The sequence below is a fragment of the Hibiscus syriacus genome, unplaced genomic scaffold, assembly GCF_006381635.1.
Source record: "Hibiscus syriacus cultivar Baekdansim isolate YM2019G1 unplaced genomic scaffold, ASM638163v2 tig00110462_pilon, whole genome shotgun sequence".
NCBI classification, from domain to species: domain Eukaryota; kingdom Viridiplantae; phylum Streptophyta; class Magnoliopsida; order Malvales; family Malvaceae; genus Hibiscus; species Hibiscus syriacus.
Window position 1 is genome coordinate 2,909,147 of NW_024062747.1, and position 23,568 is coordinate 2,932,714.

At 36.0% G+C, this 23,568-nt stretch overlaps 3 protein-coding genes and 2 pseudogenes across 3 annotated transcripts; 2 read left to right on the top strand and 3 right to left on the bottom strand.

Annotated features, from left to right (window-relative positions):
• Nucleotides 1-794: 794 nt before the first annotated feature.
• Nucleotides 795-6,316, bottom strand: LOC120126758 (annotated as a pseudogene).
• A 1,840-nt stretch (nucleotides 6,317-8,156) lies between these two features.
• On the bottom strand, nucleotides 8,157-10,627 carry LOC120126939. The gene is made up of 5 exons (XM_039144976.1): nucleotides 10,468-10,627; nucleotides 9,554-9,726; nucleotides 8,908-9,091; nucleotides 8,573-8,679; nucleotides 8,157-8,478 (listed from the first exon to the last, which is right to left on the bottom strand). The coding sequence occupies exons 1-5, from the start codon at nucleotides 10,537-10,539 to the stop codon at nucleotides 8,397-8,399; spliced, it is 618 nt and encodes a 205-aa protein (XP_039000907.1). The 5' UTR covers nucleotides 10,540-10,627; the 3' UTR covers nucleotides 8,157-8,396.
• Nucleotides 10,628-11,184: 557 nt separating this feature from the next.
• LOC120126945 lies at nucleotides 11,185-12,783 on the top strand (annotated as a pseudogene).
• A 913-nt stretch (nucleotides 12,784-13,696) lies between these two features.
• On the top strand, nucleotides 13,697-15,844 carry LOC120126757 (protein LTV1 homolog). Its single transcript, XM_039144854.1, is given in 5 exon segments — nucleotides 13,697-14,179; nucleotides 14,271-14,669; nucleotides 14,930-15,421; nucleotides 15,423-15,482; nucleotides 15,623-15,844. Coding segments are annotated over 5 exon segments (1,545 nt in total). The 5' UTR covers nucleotides 13,697-13,717; the 3' UTR covers nucleotides 15,755-15,844.
• Nucleotides 15,845-17,269: 1,425 nt separating this feature from the next.
• Nucleotides 17,270-21,039, bottom strand: LOC120126880 (protein root UVB sensitive 2, chloroplastic-like). The gene is made up of 11 exons (XM_039144933.1): nucleotides 20,963-21,039; nucleotides 20,472-20,727; nucleotides 19,396-19,533; nucleotides 19,157-19,245; nucleotides 18,970-19,054; nucleotides 18,705-18,764; nucleotides 18,516-18,609; nucleotides 18,315-18,412; nucleotides 18,018-18,197; nucleotides 17,786-17,908; nucleotides 17,270-17,714 (listed from the first exon to the last, which is right to left on the bottom strand). The coding sequence occupies exons 1-11, from the start codon at nucleotides 21,037-21,039 to the stop codon at nucleotides 17,289-17,291; spliced, it is 1,626 nt and encodes a 541-aa protein (XP_039000864.1). The 3' UTR covers nucleotides 17,270-17,288.
• Between the last annotated feature and the right edge of the window lie 2,529 nt (nucleotides 21,040-23,568).

Here is a 23,568-nt window from a genome sequence, read left to right on the forward strand (position 1 = left end):
AGGGTTTGAATCTCGGATTTTCACCGTTTGACATGATTGTTGAAAGGTCGTGGAGGATCAAGATTCAGAGTGAAAAAGAGGGTGAAAGGTTAATGCAGGGAACAGTAACAATAAGGACTTGCAAGTTGTATATAGTATGGGTCCATGCATAAGACGAGTGAACCAGGACAATTCATACCAGTAGTAGGACCAAACAGCAAGCATTCATTCATAACGAGCGTGGAAATTCACATGTATCATTTAGTTTGTCTACTATATCACCTTGAACCATTGGACATGTCGGCTTGCTCGAGTTTTTAACTTGCTACGAAAATCACCCGGAGAGTGTAAAAGAGAGGAAGATATGGTTTGGCTGCTGGTTTTAGGGATAGCCTTAGGCCCTTAGCTATAGATGCTAACTAGCTCTATCTGGTTTGTGTTTTTCCTTCAAAATTCAAGTGGAATTTAGGGTCAGCAATTAGATTTCGTTCGTCGGGAAAGTGTACAACAGGGCAGAAAACCTTGAAATATTTCGAAAAACTAGTGCCTGTGATGGGTCCAAGATTAAGAACAAACAATTGACGCCTTAGGCCCTTAGGGATCCCTTAGGCCCTTAGCTATAGATGCTAACTAGCTCTATCTGGTTTGTGTTTTCCTTCAAAATTCAAGTGGAATTTAGGGTCAGCAATTAGATTTCGTTCGTCGGGAAAGTGTACAACAGGGCAGAAAACCTTGAAATATTTCGAAAAACTAGTGCCTGTGATGGGTACAAGATTAAGAACAAACAATTGACAACAAATATAAAAAATAATATCTGCTAACGAGGTCCTACATCAGATTACAAGAGTCTACATAGCATATGTACAAATATATCTACAAATCTAAGGCCAAATCCGTCGCTAGAAAAACTAAAACTAAATCGAAGCCTACACTCGATGCTATGGCAAGCCAAGTTTTCCAAGGAAAATATTGCAGCAAATTATAGACGACCCTCCCCTTCATGGGAACGGCAATACTCTATTTCCCCACCCTCTAGGCTCTAACCACCTTTAAAAAGGGTATTACAGAACAAAAAACAAAGAATAGAGTGCATAACACTAATGCATATAGCTGGAGGACTAAATAATGTATGAAACAAGAGCTCCAGAAGGACCGATTGAGGGAGAACAACTTGCGTGGAGTAGGTTATCCAAAAATCAGAAAAGAAAAATATAACAAAAATCAGAACACCTTCTCTCTGATTCCGGAAGTGACTGAGAAGCTGTTGTGCCTGCAACAACAGGAGAAAAGAACATATCATGTATTTTCGCATGCGCAAGCAGAATTATTTTTCTCGGATTAAAATGTAATCAAACAAGTAACTAATAAGCAATCATCAATTCTAATTCTTAAGACTTAATGAGCTTTACAAGAAATCTTATGCCTTTATGCTGTGAAGTCACTCACTACTTTCCGCAATGGGTTTTGGAAAAATAACACATTGTTTCTACCCTTCTAATATGTCAAAATTAGAACCACAAATGCTAGGTCCATTTCTAATAAATAAATGGAAAAGTGGTAGAACCCCTGAATAGAGTTCATCACACAAGTAATATAATCACAACTCGACTTATGGGGAAAGGCAACTGAAGGAATATAATCACAATTTTCTTATTAAGAGCTGATACAGGAGCAGATAATGCAAGGACTGCATCACTGTGACAGAAGAGGGGAAAAACTAAGATGTATACCTTTTCCTTTGCTCTCGGTGTGCCAGACTGGGACAATGCGACAAGGGGTGGCACAGCCCTTCTTGCAAAACCAGGGCACAGAACTTGGGGCTATTAAGGCATAGTTGCACCAATACAGAGGCAGCGTTTTCCTTACCCCTCTGTGATCCTGATTCAACAACTTCAACTAGTAATTGGGATACTACCATCTCGGACAATAGCTACACGCCCTTCCCCGATTGTTGACAGGTTCGAGAGAAGAGCAACTGCCTTGTCAACCATCCCACTACCAGGCTCCATTAACCGGACAAGGTATTTTACTGCGCCTGCTTGAACCATACGAGCCTTATTTTCGTGAAAGATCGATAAGTTAAACAAAGCAGTAGCAGCATCTTTTTTTCCTCTCAATGTTCCTGAAACCAGAAGATTCACCAAGACTTTGATAGCGCCAGAGCGTCCAATCCTTGCCTTGTAGTCTTCCAAGACAGAAAGACTGAACAAAGCTGCTGCAGAATTTTCTTTGGCTCCATCATTTCCAGATTTTAGAACATGAACTAGTGGCTCTATTGCTCCTGATTTTGCAATCATAGACTTATTATCTTCATTAATGGAGAGGTTTAAAAGGGCTGTAACAGCATGCTCTTGGGTTACCTTCATTTCCGAGTATAATAGAGATAGTAATGGTGCAATAGCAGCACAACGACCAATAATTATACGGTTGTCCATGTTTTTCTTTGCAAGAAAGCGCAATTCTGCAGCAGCTATAGTTTGGACTTCATTTGAGGGGCTTTTAAGGTTGTCCACTAATTCCATCACATGTGAGCTTGTGGTCAAATCATCACATCCAGACCTAGAAAATGCAATGGAGTATGCTTTGTTATAATCACAGTTTCCATTAACTGCCTTTTCTGCTTTTGTTCCAGAGACCTCCAATTGCTTTCCCGTCGGCCAGGAAGAGATTCCAGATTCTTTTTCTGAAGGCAAAGTGCCAAGGCACTCAGATGAAATTTCAGCTACCTCATTCGTTTCATGCTTCTTCGACCTTCTTGACAAGTCATTCGAAGCAGGGGGTGCATAATCAGTACTGGAAACTTCACTCACTGCTGATTCAATTCTGCTGTGAATATAAGAATGGTTAGAGGACTGGTCATACTTGTCAATCTCCCTGCTTTGGCATCTATTGCAGTCTCCACTAAATCTAGATGAAATCTCAATCTTCAGCTTCTCTAAACCATTCCCGACCTCGAGAGATGATCTTGAAGTGGAACAAATACTGTTTGCAAAGAAATGGAAACTATCATTATGGGTTAAATCTTGTGAGGATATATGATTTGAAGGAGAAGAGATCGAGACAAGTTTAGCAGTGTTATTAGAAAGTTGCAAGTTGTTTTTGTCACACCAATTTGCTACCATAGCTTTGACAGTGTGATTCGGAATGAGATTTGTATGTTCAAGTGTTTGACGGGTCATTGGACAAATGCTCAGTCCATTATTAAGCCACTTTTGGATTGAGGTCCTATCATAAGTTTGCCCTGAAGCCACAATAACCGGATCCGTCATCAGCTCCAATGAAAGGGGACAAAGGAATAGTGGAGGTATCAAAATGCCACTTGTGGGTTCAAAGCGCTCAATTTTAAGCATATAATCACGTATATGAGAGATGAGGTTCACAATCAGATAGATTTGATCTAATTTCCCTTTCACATCGCTGGCTTGCGCATTCATTCTCTCTTTTTCCACAGCCACAGTTTCTTTTAAGAGTTCATGGTTTGACGTCAGGTTCAGCGACTTGATAACTTTCACCAGATGATCAGCGCAAGGAATAGCACCATCTTTTTGACTGCTCAAAGCATCTCCTATATATTCCGATAGTCTGTCCTGCTTCAGACATTTAATATCCCGGATACAGTGCTGAAACAGTTGAACATCAATTAGTCTCTCTAGTCACTCTACTCAAAGCCAACTCAGCCCTGAGAAAGTGATAGCGGTTCACATCAAGCTGCCTTATCAATTTCTAAAAGGGCAAAAGATTTGTAAAACGAAAACAAATAGCACTTTTGTCATCTAAATATACTATTTAAGCAACAATGTTTGATTTTTCCTTACCTCAACACTGGTTATACTTGAAGTCAATGGTGATGACTGCAATGATTTATATAATATGTAACATATCTTTAGCGAAGAGCTTTGCATTTTTATCAGAAAAGACTCGCTTTGGATAACCTGTAAATGTTTCAAAACAAAACAAAAAAAAGGTGGTTGAAATAGAATAGTTGTAGAAGCCTGAAAATCATGTTTCTTTTATTCAAGAGGGAAAGGCATACATAATATGTATCAACATCAAACATTAAAACTTCTTTTCTTTCGGACGAACTAGGACACTACCCCCTCCCAGGATGAAGGCACTGTTTTGAGTTCTCGGTATACCGTCAAATAACTTTAACAATTAAGATAGTTGGCACCTTCTTTTTTTCATTTTTCATTTTACTACACACTACATTTTATTGCAGGAAAAAAAAAAACATGACGAAAGATATGAACTTTATAGTAATCTATAATGAACTGGATTGCCTTACCTTTGCCATTTTATAACTTGAGTGTTCTTCTAAAAAGTATGGCATTTTAATACCTAATTAGCACCTGTCCTTATTACCATTAAATTTGACAAATGTTACATTTGTAAGAAATATATTTTCTTGCAATCTATAATAGAGTGGGTTATACTTGCGGTCAATCATTCCAGTTTTCCTCTACAAACTTTAATAACCTACCAATTAACCGAAACTTCACAGAACCTTACAGAAGGCGAAGTTTAGATCCTCATATTTCCCATCATTAATGCATCTGGACATTCTTCCTATTAATGGTTTCGTACTATCTCAAGCTGATGGTGTGTACTATTTAGCAACACTGTCCATACAAACAACGCCTAAATTGGACTGAATTAATGGAAACTGGTTTTCCAACATGAATAATAAAAAACAAATAAATAACAGAACCAAGAAACACAAATCCTTGTTTCCAGCACTACTGCTTTTTTTTCTTTTAGGCATGATCCCCCAACAGTAAAGATTAAGATTAAACATACCATGTGGATTTTGCTCATCTTAGGAGACCAGTTCTCCATGAATTCTCGAGCCTCATTAACAAGCCTGTCTAGCTCTTCACACTCTTTACACAGATCTTCATCCGAAGGTATCTCACAATCAACAACATCATCAAGCAGTGGTTCTAGAAGTTTTAACACCACAACCATATTCCTGTATTCCTTTTCGATAGGAACAACTTTTATTGCCTGGCATGATATAAGATGAATGAATCGAGCAATACTGTTGATAAGATATTTCACCAAGGTTGTGTCCATTGACCTGTATTTTAATGGAACATACAGAATTTAATACATATACATATACATCTAATTCAAAGTAGTATAAAAACTGCTCAGGCATGATCTGTTCATAAGTACAGGAGTCATTTTGAAAAATCTTAAGCTTGCATCATTATCTGTGTTGACTTTGTCTCATAATCTAAGGAAGTCCTCTTGACTAAATTTCCAATTAAAAAATCAAACAAAATATCAAATTTATAAGATTCGGTGTAAACAAAAAAAGGCTTTTGACTGACCAAAAATAGTGTGTTTTATTTGTAGACTGTTGGACTCTTAGTTCCAATAGTCAAGGTTAAATTTTCAATCCCCATGGCTTCAAGACTTCAAGTATTAAAAAAAGGAAGGTTTTTGACTAATGCCTGCGGTAGAACACAAATCCATTGTTGCAGAAAATATATTATTCACACATTCATGGCAGCCTCCATGTTGACATTTTTCCCATATAGGAAAGCTAGCTTTTCAACAGAATATAATACCATGAAATAAAATAAATGATAAGGTCTCCACTAATTGATATTGATTTGGCATGTTAAAGAAGATTTTGAGTAATAACCTCATGAGAAACATACACAGATAGAAATTGTGATCTCGAAGATCAAAAAAGGAAGAAAAAACTATTGCTTATGTTATGGGAGTGAAAGAGACATAGATAGAGAACTTTTAAACTCCAATGATGAAAGAATCTCGTTACCCTTCATTTAGAAACTGGAGAAAGCTTGATAAGTGTTTGAAGTTCAACACCATAAAAAATTATGTATTAAGATCCAAAATTTCAAGCTTGTGAGCATGAAGTAAAAGGGTATTATGCAAATTCACAAAACAAATTATAAAGGTTTATATATATATATATATATCTTCAATTATATACATAATTGAATGCTACCCCAAAATCCACACTTTAAAAGGAGGAGAATTTCCCAATTTCTCTTAAAATCCAATTCCAAGACAATAGCCACCAGTTTATGTAATAAAAACCAGCAAAGCATTTAAAACACACAGCAAAAATGTTGTTCCTATCACTGAAACCATACCTCTTTTGTTGAAATGGATTTAAGCTGGCGAAACAAAAGAAGCACAGATCTTGATAGGCATTCGAATGATTAAAAATCTTCAAGATAACCAAATATTAAACCTTTACGCATCAAACATAATAGTTTCAAGTTCAGCTCTTTCACTTCCTTTTTTGATCCCCTTTCTCAGCAAAGCTGCATGACAGAGAGAGAAAGAGCTGCATGAAGAAAATAAAGAAACAAAACTGGAAAAACAAATAGGGAAGGTATAGGGGGAAAAGAAGCAAAGGAGTAAACCAGATGGGGCCTATGTGGTGGAAGATTTGTTGGGTGTTGAGAAAATAATTAATTAGAGGGGGAGAGTTGGAATTAATTAAGATTAATCATGACAAAATAAAGTTAAGGCCTTGTCTTTTATTTCCATTTTCCCCTAAAGATCTCAACTTTTATTTGATTGCAACGTTTGCCATCAGATTGATATATCACTTATGTTATGGTTAGGTGAGTAAGAATGAATGAAATATATAAAGAATAAAAATTCCAGCTTTGGGTTGATGATAGCCATTTTTGTTTATATCCTCGAATAATTATTCTATAATATTTAATAAAGTAAAACAAAAATAATGAAAATTTAGGGCAAGAGATGCGTGGTAGATGTTGAAACTCTAGCTTTTTCATGATTCCATCAGGATGGAAGAAGAATCCCTCTTCTGTCATTTTCGTTTGAGATTTTTAATGGAGAAGATAGATGGCAGATATAGGCTCTGTTTGTCATATTCAAACCAACAAAATGTAATTCACATCTTTTTCTCCTCAGAAATTCCATTCCATTCTTTTAATCTATGTTGACCATGGCCACCAAGTGAAACAGCCTGTTCTAGACATACCATCAAATCATTCATCTCTACTAAAAGTTGTTTCAATGGTTTTAGCCTAATGAAACTATAATAAAGTTGTACTATATAGTTGTTTGTGAGCAGAAATAGACCGAATGAGACAGGTAGAAATATTCTTTTAAAGTTTCAAATTCTTATATATTTTAAATATTTTTATATTCAAAAATTGTTTTTATTTTTAAAATTTAATAAATTCACCCAAAAACAAAAAATCATGCGTCTCTAACTGATAGGGGGTTTCAAAATTCGGTTTTAAATTAATTAACCGACTAACTAAAATAATTCGGTTAATTCGGTCGGCCACCGAATTAGTTCGGTCGGGAAACAGTTAAGGATTTTTTGGATATTCGATTAACGGTTAATTAATCGAAATAAAATTTTAAATATATTATATATAACATATAAGCTCAGCCCAAACAATTTAAAACCCAATTAATAATTTAAGATCCAATAACTTTTAAACCTAAATCAATATTAATTAATTAAAATTTTATATAAATTTTTATTTTATAATTATATATTATTTAAATTAATTGTAAAATGTTTTTTTTAATTAAAAATATTAAAAATATTATATATAACATATGGGCTCAACCTAAAATATTTAAAACCCAATTAATAATTTAAGATCTAACAACTTTTAAACCTAAATCAATATTAATTAATTAAAAAATTTATATAAAATTTTTATTTTATAATTATATATTATTTAAATTAATTATAAACTGTTTTTTTAATTATAAAATATTTAATTTTTATATAAATTAGAAAATTTTAAAAATTTTCGGTTAATTCGAAAATTAACCGAATTAACCAAAATTTATTCGGTTTGATTAATATTTTCGAAAAAAAATTTGGTTCAATTAACGGTTAAAGAAAAAAAAATTTGATTAATTCGGTTAATACTAATTCGGTCGGTTCGACACCAATTAACCGAATGAACACCCTACTAACTGATGGTGGGACTCCTTTTTTTTTTTGGGACATCATTTAAGGCTTCTGAACTCCATTTTTGCCAGCTCTCTCTCTCTCTTTTCAGGGGTTAAAAGTGCCGCTACGAACAAGGCAATTAGTATCCCTGATGTATACATTTTCAGACCATATATTATCATCAACCGGACCCATTCATTCAAAAGAAAAGCCCGAGCACAAAACATTGCAAGACTCTTTAGGGAAACAATAACAGAGTTTAAGGGAAGATTTTTTACCCAATTGCTCATTATAATAGAAGCTCAAAATTCAACACAGGCTGCCTATTTGAGTTCATCAGCTGCAAATAATGAAGAAATTATCCAATATCATTTCTGTTTATTTCCCTTCCCTTTCACTTCCATGTTAAACTAAAACGATACCCATTGAGGAATATGGGCGATAAAGATGGCACTAAAGGAGTCGGGATCAAGTGATGGGCAGTTTAAGCTTTGTGATTCTTCATCATATCATCAACGTCCAGCTCTACCTCCAGCACCGGAGAATCCTTTTGCATGCTGTACTGACTGTTCGAGGAATACGAAAGTTTCAGCAATCGGAAAAGTTTGCCTGATACAAAATCAAATCGTTTGAGACAAATAATCACTAAAATGGAGCTACCTGTTCTGCACAGGACCGTGATCAACAGCAGTTTGCAGACAATATATAACTCGGCCAACTATGTCGGTCATAGAAACTGGACCAAATAACCGACTGTCCTTGGCTTCCTATCATCTCAAAAGAAGAAAAAGAAAACAAAGGGAAATTATGTTATTCATTACTCAGACAAATATGATTAAAGAACTTGGCTCACAATAGTAAAGAGATAAACAGCCTCTAGAATCAAGATCATGAACTAGGTTCTGTTTTCTGTTCCTCGACATCTTAATATAATATAGATTTTGTATAAGATAGCAATTAAAACTTTTCTCAGCTGTATTACTTATATTTTATACCTTGGGCTTCAATTTTTCGTTGTCAGCCAATACCCAGCATTGGTCCTTTTCAAGAACAAATGACTCATCTTTTTCATCCTTTGACACCATTTCATATCCTTCCGTGGCAGCCAATCTTCTGACCAGATAGTTTTCTGAATTGTCAGGGTCCTTCAAGACAACGACATCTCCAAGAAAAACTCGACTGTCCAAAAATTATGCATAAAGTTAAATGAACATGAAAATTACATAAAAATGTTCTGTTTAGATCACATTGATTCATGACTCATTGAGAGACATCTGTAAGTCGCATAATATGTACATACATGCATATATCTTCACATTAGAGCATGACATGCAAATTTACAAATTATAATGGATAAAAATTAAACTTAAATGAACAGTACAATCTTTCACAGAGGTTAGGTGAAAAACGTATATATGCACAGATTCTTGAATACTCGTTGCAGTTTGCAGAGGACCAACACAACCAGAGTTACAAAACCACAACTTTTTTCTCAGATGCAAGAAGAACTTGCACATTTATGTTTTCACGGTATAGTGAATTTTTAGGAAACCTTCCCAAGGATAGCAATCTGAAAATGTTGCAGAGTTTGAAAAGAGAGAAATTGTTCACTCCAAGGAAAGAGAGAGAAAGGTGAATCACTTTGGGTCAGCGATTGGAATCTTCCGAACAAGAAGAGTACTTTGTTGCTCTCCAATAGTTGGGGCCATTGCCTTTCCTTTATTCCAGTGTAAGTAAGTCAATTTTCCCTGAAACAAATTTTTCCAGACTGCATCTTGTAATTCCCGGTCATTGATTTGACCTCTCTTATAGCTCTGTTGAATGTGAAGACTTCTGTTACGATAATATAAAGAATAATAGCAAGCAAAGGCCTATCCTAAATTCTGCATTTCTGAAACCAGTAAAGTTTATGCAGTAGAACAAAACGAAAGGCGGGAGCATAAGCCAACCACAGAAGCAGTCTAAACTTTTAAAAATTTCATTATCAACAAAAGTAGCACTTCAATCTGCATCATAAGTTAAGCATGGAGATTTTACAAATAATGCTGATAAACATTTTTATATTTAAAAATATTCATCTAATCCTCTTCAAGTTTTCAACATTTTTTAGTAAGAAGTTGTATTGATATGAAAAATTACATGACTGACAAAGTGCATAAAATTCTAGGTTTGTCTTGAGGTAGTAAAACTTGAAGTCTCTTTGTCACAAATAAACTTAGATTCAAACACTAATCCCCCCCCCCCGCCAAACAAAAAAAAAAAAACTCATGCACTAAAAGAACAAATTGAAAACATAAAAAACTACCCAAATCCCCCAAAACAATAAAGAAGAATCTAAACCTTTACCCAAAAAAGTCAGCTATCAAAATACCTCAAACCCCGAAAATCGTTAAAAAAAAGACGAAAAAAAAACATATCATATGCTCCAAAATCATAAATTTTCGCACACATACACACGCACGCACAAGAAAACCTAAAATGACGATAAAATCAAATCAAAAGAAAAAGCAAAAGCGATAGAAAAATGAGAAGATATAAGGTAATGAAGATTGGACCTTCCAGCTATGAGAGAATGAATACTCGAGCTTGTGAACTATGTACCGACACCAAGTCGACCAAGGAACCATTGCCGAGTTTGCTACGTACACTGTTTTGTTGGTTTATTCTGCGTCTTAGAATTTCTTGTTACAAAGGCCTTTTGTTTAAAGCTCCTCCTCATTTTGTCCCTCTTTTATTAGCTTTCATATTTTTGATAAATTTTGTAATATATTTTTGGTCTAAATTTGACTTTACTCCCTATATTATATAAAATTTGACAATTTAATCTTAGACTTTACATATTTTGATACCATACTTTAATTATTTGAAAATATTTATTTATAAACTAGTTAAGTTTTTTTAATTCCAATTTGATCTATTTTTAAACTACTTCAAAATAATTTTGTTTGAATTGGTTATTTTGATTTGTTCTTAAAACATTGGTTCTCATTTTTTTATTTAAAAAAAATAAATTTATGGTTTTTTAAAAATAAAATTACAAGTACGTTGGTTTTATGAAGAAAAAAATTAAATGATTTTTATTAAATTATTAAGAGTCTTAATTTATGTGTTATTTTATATGAAATTTCTAAACTAATTTAATTTTTAAAATTTATCCCTAATAAAAATTTGTCTTTAATACATTTGGTATTTCATCCACAATCAATGCTTATTATTTTATAGATCAAACCCTAACTAACTATTGATTTATATACAAGATGATACCCTTTAATTATGTTATTCCTTCTAGACTCTGCGCTGCTTAGCCTCCGCCCACGGCCGCGCCTCCCTTGCCCTTGGCTTGCTTGCTCGGTTGCTCCGCCCACAGTACAGCAACTGAAATTAAACCACATCGATCGCCACTGTAAGTTTTCTTTTCCCACGTACATCTATTAGATCAATCTTATAGCATAAGACAAAATTATACTCGGCTTTTTTAATGATACTTCGGGAACAGTTAGATCTTTACTGCATCTGCATGCTTAATCCTCAATGGAATTTATTAATTTTTAAATTAGTGGTAGCTGGAAAATGCGAGCTGGAAGCTGAAGATAAAAAAGGATTAATTAGGCAAATTATCATTTTGGTAAAGTTCTGAAAGGATTAAGCATCATAGTTATTTTTAGAACTCCAGTCAATGCATCAAATTGGTGAATCATTATAGTTATTTTAGTTTTTCTGTAAAATCATTGATGATTTGTTTTTCATTTTTATTTTTTTTAAATAATATCTTCGATTACATTAGTCTTCTTGTCAACTTAATTGTCTATGTAATTTTACCAGTAGCCAGCCAGCTATGTCCAACAACAATCATGAACCAGACAATCCTGAATCCGTTTTCAAGCAAAAAACGGATCCTCCACACCAAAGTTCGTCAAGCCCTCAAGTCGATGGATCCGCCCCTCCGATCCCAAGAAGATGATATAATCCAGAGTATGGTTTTGGAAGCTCCATGGTTCAAATCAAGTAAGAGATTATGTGCCTTTATAAGCTGCAGCGCATTGCGAGAAGTCGATACTCGATACCTCTAAATTGTTATCTCAAATTCTGCACAATCCACCCTCGGCCTCAGATGGTAGTAGTATGCCTCAGACTACAAAAACACTTTACGTTCCTCGTGTAGAGGACAAGAATAGTAACATGAGAATGTTCAATATATTACGAATAGATGATTTAGTTGCGAATTCCATGAACATTTTGGAACCTGCTTCAGTTGATGCCGATGGATACGATCATGAAGATGTGATGTGTGTGAGTGATCCAGTTGATTTGTTCATTCTGCCCGGGCTTGCTTTTGACAGATCAGGAAGACGATTAGGCCGTGGCGGGGGATATTATGATACTTTCTTGACGAAGTACAAAGAGCTTGCCAAGGAAAAGGATTGGAGGCACCCACTCTTCGTTGCACTGTCTTATTCCGTGCAGATAATGGATGAAGAAGTAATACCGGTCACCCCGAATGATGTACTGGTGGATGCTTTAGTTTCACCATCTGGTGTGATTTCCATTACCCTTGCGGCCTTAGAGAGAATGAAGCTTTAATGCTATGCTCCTCTGAGCCAAAGCCAAACCCAAGTGCTCTTCTTCAGTAGGATTCTCATGTATGAAAGCTGGAAGCTTGTGTTATTGAATAATAGGATACACTTCTGCTCTGCTATTAGTCATTGAATGATTGTCCGACGGTCGATTGTCGTAACCTTTGCCTGCTCGAAGCTGAGAGCCTGAGACTATAACCGGTATGAATTTCAGATATTTTACTGTATTGTATTGAGCTTGGTATATGCAACCATGTTTCAAATTCTCGTAGAAATAAAATTTTTCCTGTATTTTTCGTTTCATGGATTCAAATCCATATGGCGTGTTCACGTGGACAGGTCTTATAACAAATTAATGTGAACATCCTATTAGAGATATAATAGATAAATGACTAAAAGAAATCAATTTAAATAATGTCAGTGATCCAATTTAAAATCGATCTCAATTATGGTAGTGACTAAATTGTAAGTCTTCAACATATTTGAGTGATCAAATCAAAAGGCATTAATAAGGGATAATTTTACATTTCGAAATCTTATTCTCATGGTTGAGCAAAGAACATTATCTTGAGTCGGTGATATGATATCATCAATAATACTATTACCGATAGTACTAAGAATTTGTAATATGAATACGAGTCATAGGCCGTGTGAGTTTTTATCTTAAAAACTTAATATATTTTTAAATTTTTATAAATCCAGATCAAGTCAAGTCCGGTGATGATAAATGATATAATACTTGAATTTAAATTGAGAAAGTTAAACACTTGATCAACTCATGTTCATTCTTATCATTTTTTTAATTAATCATTGATATCCGATCTATTGACCGACCGACTAATCTAGATCGGGTACTGCAGAGGCGAGGGCGATCATCTCAATCCAATTTACTCCATTCGCAAACGTCAGGATTCAAACCCCTAATCTTACTTAAGGAACTTAGTGTCTCATCCACTAGACCAACTGATTGTCGGTATTCCTGTCATATTTATTAAGTTCACGATAAAATTTGATATTTTTAATTATATGGGCTTACTATATTTGTAACCATTGTTGTTGTATCATGGACTTGGTAGTTCGGCTTAGGTCCAACCCATGCTTTGACCTTACTGATTCCAGATTGTGGGTTTATGATAACCTACTAAAGAACTAGGGTTTATAATGCACTGATAAATCTATCATCTCTATTTATTCCGTTGAATTTTGCAGTGCCTGAATAATATACCTTGTAATGGGCAAGAAGAAATTCATCGATAAAAAGAAATCGGCGACGTTTCAACTACTCGCCCGAGACACTTCCGATCCATTTTATAGTGACACACCTGGTAATGATCGAGTCTTCGTCCGAGTTGACACCAACCCCGTCTCCTTCGACGCTGTCTTTGACGAAGATAACAATTGCTATGACGACTGCCAATGCGATAACGAGGACTCTATATTCGCCGATGCTCCTAATGACAATGACGGAGGCGGCGATGATTATGACAGAGTGTTGGGAAGCTCCTCTCGTGCGGCCGTGTACGATAAGGGCGAATTGCCGGAGAATGTCCGTAAGGAGATTTTGGAGCTAGGTTTTCCAGATGATGGTTACAATTATTTGATTCATTTGAGAGAGATTAGAAATACTGGCGGGGGCTCTTCTTTCCATCACAACCCTAAGTTCAAGCCCGACCAGCTTCCTAGTGATCTTAAGGTTGGTTCAATTCATTTCCTTTTCTTTAAACAATTTGGTGTAATTTCTGATTAATTTATGCATGATTAATGTTTTTGTGTGTTATGCTTAGGCCTATGATGCTTCGAGGGTGCAAATATCGAATTCAAAAGGGAACTATAATGAGAAATCCATTTACAGTGTTGCTTCAAATACACTTAATGCTAGGATGAACAAAGTGTTTGACCCTGAAGTGGCTGCACTGCTTGATGATAGTGATTTGTCACGGTTTGGATCTGATGTCGAGGATTTGGAAGAGGATTTTGTTGTTAGAGCAAACACCGGTGAAGGAGGAGAGGGTGACGAGGGTGATAAGAAGTTGAGTTTTGTTGAAGAATCTGAGTTTATTAATGAAGGTGTTATGAATACTGATTTGGAACCCATTAATCAAGAGATTGCAAGTGAAACAAGGAACTATCAAGCGGAAGAAAAACCACGTGCCCGGCGTCTTTTGGATGAGCAGTTTGACATTGTGAGTCCTTTTTTAGAGAAACATCAATCTATTTTGTTTTTTCTTTGTTTGTAATTTTTGTGTTTAGAACTTATTGGAATTGAAGAATTCCTTTCAATTTAGGAGGTTTATTTAGAGAAATCGAAGTTATGTCGAATTTGTTTACTGTAGTTTGCTTGATTAAAATGTTATCTGAAGGTTTTACCATCTGCTTGCTTCCTTTGGATTGAACTTCAACAGCACAGTACTGATAATTTTATTGAATTCTCTGGTTATGGTAGCTTGAACTTCAAGAATATGGCTCCGATTATGATGATGATTGTGAGGATAACATGGCTGAAGAAGACGACTTACTGGCAGACAAGCTAAAAAATGTTCTAAATGAGAATGACATGGATGATTTGGAGCTGGATGATGAGTATAAAGCTCCTGCTCCTGATATCATGCGTCGTTGTGCTGAATATGCCAAAAAGTATGAAAATGAAAGTGAAGATGAAAAAGAGATTATCGTGGAGGAAAGCAGTGATGAATCGGAACAATTCGATTGTGAGAGTATCATTTCCACATATTCGACTCTTGAAAACCACCCAGGAAAAATTGAAGCTCCGGCAGGTTCTAGGAAAAAGAAGTTGGCCGAAACTGTTTCCGCAGCTTTGAGTGCCAAAAGTCAGGTGATAGCCCTCAGGGGAAAAGAAAAGCTTCCGGTAGACTTTTTACCTAATAGCAGAAAGGCTACTACAGAAAAAGTCAAGATTGCAGGTAGCATAAAGGCCCGAACAGATTAAGAGAAAGCAACACGGTCAGGAGACGAAGGAGGAAAAGAAAGAACGGAAGGTATTGTATCTATTTGCATGTGTGCTTGAATGTGTTCAACCCTACCTGCTTGATAACGTGTTGATTTCTTTGAAATGATGTTTAATCATTCACATCATCATGCATGTTTACCGCTTTGAATGGATGAATCGTGTTTTCAGCTCGCTGTCAAAATGGAACGAAGTGAAGCACGTAAAATGAAAAAGGCGATGAAAGAACTGTACCGGAATGAAACCCAGCAAGCTCAGAAAGTCGCTGCTATATCTGGCCCGTCTGCCATTCGATTGATGTAGGTAATAGACTTATGCCACATTATGTGATTTGTCATGGCAAAACAAAGTATGATCGATGGTGTTTTCTAGTATTAGTTATTGCAATCTTTTAAGAGTCGATTGATAGTTTGAGTTGAAAATTGATGCAAAGCATAGAAGAGCTCTGCTTTTGCATGCATCTTTTTGGTAGATGTTTGATTTATGTAATGGGTCTGGATTTTATTTGCATAATATTAATATTGAAGTGTTATTGCAAATATGGTCTTATAGGGGAAGAAAGGTAAAAGTGAATTAAGATAACATGTTGCATTAGAATGTTATTAATTAAATCAATTGTAATAGTAGAATTATAAAGAGAACATAAAATGCAGTTCTATTTACTTTTAGAAAAAAATTACTGTATTTACTAGTCAAATAAATTCAATATGGAATTAATTAAATTAGGGTTAAATACCCCTTTGGTATATGAACTGTATCCAATTTCTAAATTTGATAAAATAATATTTTTCTTTTTTAATTGCATTCATGTGCTTTTTTGCTGTTGACGGGTTTGTCTATTTTCATGATATAATTAAGCTACCAGAGTTCAAGCCGATCAAACATCAATATATAAGCTCTCGAGATATAATTCAACTAGTTCAAGCGCCAATTTTTTACCCAAGCTCGATTAAACTTATTTGTAAGTATCCTTTGCAAGCAAAATGAGAATGTTTCTGTAATTCCCCCCCCCCCCCGATAATACAGAACAACCGCAAAACTTGTCCATGGAGGCTTGGTCTTGATCGGTTATAACAGCAACCTCATTAGGAGGAACTTGATGAATCTCCACCCCTATCGGACATCTCCTAGCCAATTTAGCTAGTTTATCTACTACCCTATTTGCCTTGCAAAAAATGCGACTAACTTTTGTTTCCAGTCTCTATTCAACATTTCACGAATCAAGGTGACAATCGTATTACCATCTCCCACATTTGATCGTCGATTAAGGATCTCCAATGCCGTTGTACAGTCAGTTTCCACTTTGATTTTCCTGAATCCAAGGTTCCAAGCATAGGACAGGGTATCATGTATCAACCGTAACTCTGGCATCAATACCGAACATATGCAAAGGCTTCGATTGAAACCAAAAGCATCTTGCAATACTCCCCCAACAGCAGCCATATTGCGCAACACCCTTCGAGCCATTGATCGACTTCTTGTTACAGCAGTATCACTCGCAACAATCTCATTTTTCAGGTAAGATATTACGGAGCTCAAATTTGATTGGGCTTACGAGCCAATGAAGTAGGATATTACGGAGCTCAAATATGGCTTGATCGATAGGCTTGAGCTCAGTTCCATTATTATTGAAATGAATTTGAGTTTTTTATTGAATCAATCTCGAATAATTTACAAATATTAATGTCTCATTTATACCACTAGTTACAAGTATATCACTTTCTATATAAAACAAATGCAATGCTATTTCTGAAAACGCATAATCTCTTTTACAGCTTAGCTTCAACAAATGAATATATATTCTCTTGGTGTAGAGCGATGTGAGAACAATGAAATATCAAAACGCAAAACGGCTTCCCATTCCATCAAGAAAACGATCGGTGTGCCAACCTTTAGCCTGTAGCTCGCATAGGAATCGAGGGAAGACTCTGTTCATATTGTCATAAGCATCTTGCAAAGCGCCGGCACTTGGCTCATGGAAGGATGTCTCCATGCTTGCAGCATACACAGCAACGAGCCAACCTCTTAGTGCATCTTCTCCGGTAGCATTATGTTCTAACAACATGTCAGTCCACTTATTTCCCCAACTCAAAACAAATTTCTCTTCAGGGAATATTTCTTTCCATTCCTGAATCTTCGAAGGCTTGAAAACTTGGTGCAAAGCTCTTCCCACTTTCACATTCCCAGCATCTTTGATTAGGCGTCCGGGAAATAGGAGATCTTCCCGGTATCTGAGATCAGCAGGACTAGATACCTTTCCAGTCTGAGAAGAGTCCAATTCGAAAATCAGACAGATGAAAAAACTTTGCATGCATGTAAGTTCTGGGATCAAACCTTTAGAAAATCAGCCACAATCATGGCAGTCCTCTGAGGATTCAATGTATTGATTGGAACAGCTCGCATTTCTTCAACGACACTCCACACATGTACAACGGAAAGAAGAGGCCCCGCAATCATCTTCAATTCCTTGTTATTATCAGCAATCCCAATTGCCAGAAATGACACACAAATGTATAATGAAATGCGATCGAGAGGATAAAAATCAGAGACGTTACAATCTTAATACCTTCCCTTGCATTGATGAACAAACGGTAGATGCCAACTGAATCCCAACTCCCATTCCAACAACATTGAAAAGTGTTGATATGGCCTCTCCTTTTGCAAATAGGTCACTAAGATTCCCTTCTTTGGCAAATGAAGAATATATTGGTAATCGAGTTGCTCTTGCAGCAACAACTGCCATTCCCTTCATATAGATAAATTCAACAAAATACGGTAGCATTTAGCATGTAGTTGTATAATGCTCTTCTTAGAGTCCGAAAAAAGGAAACATTTTGAAGCAAATTAATCACAAAGATTTTACCTTTGCAAAATTACCGAGCCCTGCTACTTCAAGAAAAAGGTGTGGACATAACGGCGAAAGAACTTCCAAACCGGTACCCAAATCAAAGAGCACATCAGCTGCAATATCAAAGACTTGCTCGTTCGAACATTCAATACGACATGGGCAGCATCAAGTGAAGAGTGGTTGACATTCAGCAAAAGGTGAAACAAGAATACAAACCCAAAATTCTCCAACGTTTCGGTTCTGAATCCATTTTTGCACCCATATTACTACATATGAGCTTTCCCACATGTTGCATTGCATCTTTCAATATCTTCTCATCAATAAAACAAACAGAAAACTTCTAAACAGAGTACAGATTGGATCACATATTTGATATGAATTCTTCAACAAAAAATAAAAGTTTACCCAGCTAACCGCAGTTGCCTGTGCAGGGGTAGGTCGCAAGCCTGTGGCAAATAAAAGCGACTGCAAAGGAGTGAGAATGTAACGAAATGAACTGATATGTTATGCTGGTAGCCACATTCGAAAATATCAACTAAAATTCTTCACATCCGAAAATAAACAAATCATTCCCTGCTTCCCCCCACACCTCATTGTTTGCAAATTTTGGCACCACCTACAAACTACTTTTAAGAAATTTGCAGAGTCCTTGTAGGTATGAGAAGGAGACCTGAGTTGATAAAACGGATAATGCTGCACCGGTCAAATGTTGCAATGCCCGAAACTGTGTGTATATAAGGTAACCTTCATTCACACTGTTCAAACCAAACACCATAAAAATTAATAATTATATACTCAGGATGGTTCCAATGTCATAACTTCAACGAGTAAACAAATAGAAATAAAAAGGATTTTACCTATAAGGATATCCCGAGGGAAAAAACTTGTTCAGGAAAGATTCAACCACCCTATGGCATGCTGGTCTTGAATCATTAACCACCTTCACCTGCAGCCAAAAAAAATTATGAACTTCCCAAAAGAAGAATCGAAAGTAACAACATTACTCGTTCATATGGGGGGGAGAGCTTAAATTCGCAGACCTAGTGTTTGTAAAATTGTCTGAATGGCAGATTAAAGTTAAAAAGATAACACTCACGGAGAGGTAGCCGTGGGGTTCAAATTCGTAACGACGAGTAACGGAATCAGAGGTTTCGAGCCAGTAAAATGGAACTTCGACTTTGGGTGCTTTGACTTCATCAGGTTCATTCCTTGGCATCTTCAATTTGTCCTGTTTTATTTGATTTCAAAACAAAGAGAAAAGAATAAAAAAAATCACAATGGGCTTTTGGAGAAGAGAGATTTGAAAACGTTGCCAGTAAAGTCATTTGGAGTGAAACGAGGTGAGAAGGGATAAGATATTCAACGCGCGAGAATCGGGCAAAGTCAGAACGGAGCAAGCGAAAGGAAGGAGCTTTCTGGTTTTTAAGTAGCCATAACAAAGTTGATTATATTAAGCTTAAAGTAAACAATTTATATTCTGATTATAGGATACTGTGTTCTTCAATCCATCCATTATTAAAAATTATAAAATAATTTCTCAATTATATGAGATTATTTTATTAAAAATTATAAAATAAAAAATAAACAATAAATAAACAATAAATAATAATTAAATTTATACTTTTTTTAAAATAATTCCTACTTAGGGGAGAAGGAATGAGAACAACCAAGAAAAAAGAGTGTGAATTGAGATTTTTTAATCATATCCTCTTAAGATTGTTGACCTTTGAAACCATGGCCTTCGAACTCATTTCATGACCCATAAAAGAATAATTTTTTGAACGTTCGTAACTGTTCCTTTCAATAATAATATAGTCCGAACGTTTGAACTAAAACACATTATCATTCAAATTCAAAGCCAAGTTCGACCAAAAATCACACCACGATTGGTTCCCTTGCACAAGTATGAGTTAAAATGCTGACTAGAACAAAACGAATTTGATTTTGAGCCTCATTTACACAATCATTCAACCCTATAACCAAACGAATTTGATTTTGAGCACCATGAAAAGTAAAATGCCTTTTTTTTTCATCTGGTATATATGTAGACACATAATTTCGTCTCTGCATTTTTATAATATATATATATATATATATATATATGTATTAATGTTATTTACTTTTATTGTTTACATATTACAAGCCCAAGTGAAGGTGCCCTACAACTTAAACCAGTGGCCCAAGAAGGAATAAATGGCCCGAAGCAGCATTGGACCCACGAACCAAGCTAGTTTCCAGAACCCTAGCAGATCCCCCCACAGCTTCGCGCGGCAGTTCCAACAGACCGAGTTTCACGCCTCCCCCATTCTTCTCGGTAACAAGCATCGTGAGATAATAGGACTCCAACCCCGAACCGTCCGACGAGCGTAGAGAGTCACCAACAAACACGAACGAACCAAATGTTAGTATTTCATTAGGATGTAAACTCCTAAAAAAAATAGGATTCACATAATCCTATAAATACCCATGTATCAAGACACGAGGAAAAAAAAAAGAAAAAGAGGAGAAAGCAAATACACGATTACTGGGGGATACAAAGGAGGAATACCGAGCAAAAACGGTGGTGAGATTCGAACCCATCGAAAAAAAAACAAATCGAAAAGCAAGAGGGGAGCAGTATCGAAGCCAGCAAAGACCAAAAGCCCAATCTCTGAAATAAATACTCTGCTCGAACCAAACCGAAGAGGGAGTTCTCGGAGTCATTGACTCGTTTTCCCCTGGTCCTCAACCTAAACGTCATCGTTCCAGATCCACAATGGTTTCTGCTTTCAGCGGCAATGAAGCGGTGCTTTTTTTTGGTTTCCTCGGCGCCGCTGCTGCTTTTGTCTTCCTCTGTACGAGAGTTGCATACAGGACAACTAAGAGTGGTGTGGGAATGGCGTCAATGGGTATGAGAGACAAGTTGAATGATGGCAGACTTACCAGGTACCATATCAACCCGATCAGACGTGATTCAAGCCAGATCTTCATGGTGTGGTCAAGAAGGCTGTCGGACTTAGCGGGTAGGCACCAGGAGGTCGACCACAAGAGCCTCTTGCAAAGCGATGATCTTTACGAGTATGTGCTGGAGACCAGTGTATACCCGAGGGCCTGAACCCATGAAAGATGTTCAAAGTTCACTGCCAAGCATCTAGGGAGCCTTATGTCTTACTCCTCTCCCGATTGCACTATAACAAAGTGGGCCATTATTGTTATTTTGTGTTGTATGCATTTAAAGGATTGTACACATCTTATATATTTTATTATTGATTTCGTTTTCATATAATATTAACATTTTTCGTGCGTACATTTCATATTATATATATATATTATTATAATTATTTTGCAGGTTAGTTGTTTGCATTGTGCATTTCATATTCCCTTCTTCCGTGCATTATGCCTTTAATATATATATATATATATATATATATATATATATATATATATATCATTTTTTATTTTTTTTGCATGGTAGTGTATATGATTTCCATCAATAATACATGTGGTTTATCGTTATTATTTCTAGGGTAGATGTAGGATTATATAGTTATGATATTTTTTATAATACTTTTAATTTTTTAGGGATATTTTCAATCGATCAAAGGTAACTATTCGAATCGGGCCTGTTAAATTTTAATTTTAATTTCGAATTTTCGCAACTAAGACAGCAGGCAAATTAATTGGTACCGAAAGGGCGGTTCAAGGGTGCTAATCCTTCCTTGACCGTAACCGACTCCCGAACTCGACACATTTATGGTAAAAACGCAGATCAGGTAAGATGGTGTCCAACCCACCTAAATTCGTTTTAAAATGGTCGGTGGCGACTCCAATCCACATTTTTCAAGTCGAAGCCCAATTCCGGGGCCCAACCGAAAGACGGTTACGACAGCCTGGCGACTCCGCTGGGGAAATATAAGTGAGTCAAGCCAGAATTAATTTTCGGTTGTCTTTTTTATGCGAAAATTTTAAATTTAAATTTTAATTTATTTATTCGATTTCATTTATTTACCTTTGATTATTTTTCAAGTAAATAGTTGTACTAACGTTTGTTCAATGATTTCAGATTTTTCAAAATTTTCATCTAAAGGCTCTATGCCCGAGCTCTGAACCCTATTTAAGTGGGGGTGAAAGCGACGCCTTCGTGTGAATTTATTCTCCATATGAGCCTAGCAAGTAACCTTCGGGATTCATATACCTTGTGCCTTCGTGTGAATTTATTCTCTGTATGGGCATAAGGGAATGTATCCTCCCGAGTTTAACTTAGTCCACATAAGCTTGTAATGGGCTTAGGACTAAAGGTCTGGTAAGCCCAAGGGGGCACCGGCAAGGATAACTCGGGTACCTTTTTAGAACCAAAACCGGGAGACTGCAAGGAGTTAGAGCCCACCCCAAAACCTCATTCCAAACCCTAGGATACCAGAATTATTTCCTACTTTACTTTCTGTTCAAAGCATGTGAACTAGAAATTTCTGCGGTTAGGACTTGTTCAAAATCAACTTGCGGGATAGAGATCATGTTCGGGTAGGAATAATAAGCATGTGGGGTAGATATTATGTGGGATAGGACTTTCATTTTTATGATCGTTTTTTATTATTTTTCACCTCACTAACTCTTTTTATCTTTATTTTATTTTATTTTATTTTCATCACTTGCATCATTCGAAAGAGGTCATTGATCCACTAAAACATGTTTGTTAAAACTCGAATAATCTGAATCCATTGACAAAGGTGTTGTAATACAAGAGATGAAAATACAGAGGATAGTCTACAAGGCGACTATGTCACATTCAATCCAAAAGACGTGGTGTCCCAATTGAAGAGTATATCACTCTCCTGCATTATAAAGGACTCAGAATGAACCGGGTCTACATCAAGCACAATGAAAGCTTATCTTTGAAGAATTGACTGGCAGAGGTTGCAGGGGCAAGATGAAGGTTATGTATCTTGGAAGTCCCTTTGGACACGACAATGGCAAAATGATAACTGAAATTGGAGACCATTGCTGGCGAATTCAAGAAACAGATTAATGAACTTCACATAGTTCCTATCAATTAAGGGCTCCAATGACGAATTCGTTGGAAACAGGCTCAACAAAAGTAAATGCTCGAGATACGATCATTCGAGACTTCTGGGACCAGTACAAAAAACAACTCAACATTTTCACGGTTCATCCAGAGAGGCCGGAGCGGTTCGACAGGTTATTCAACCGGTGAAAGACAAAAGCAGAAGACTAGTCAACATGTCAGAAGTTGTCATGATATTTTTGTCTCTTAAAAGATAAAACATTTTTG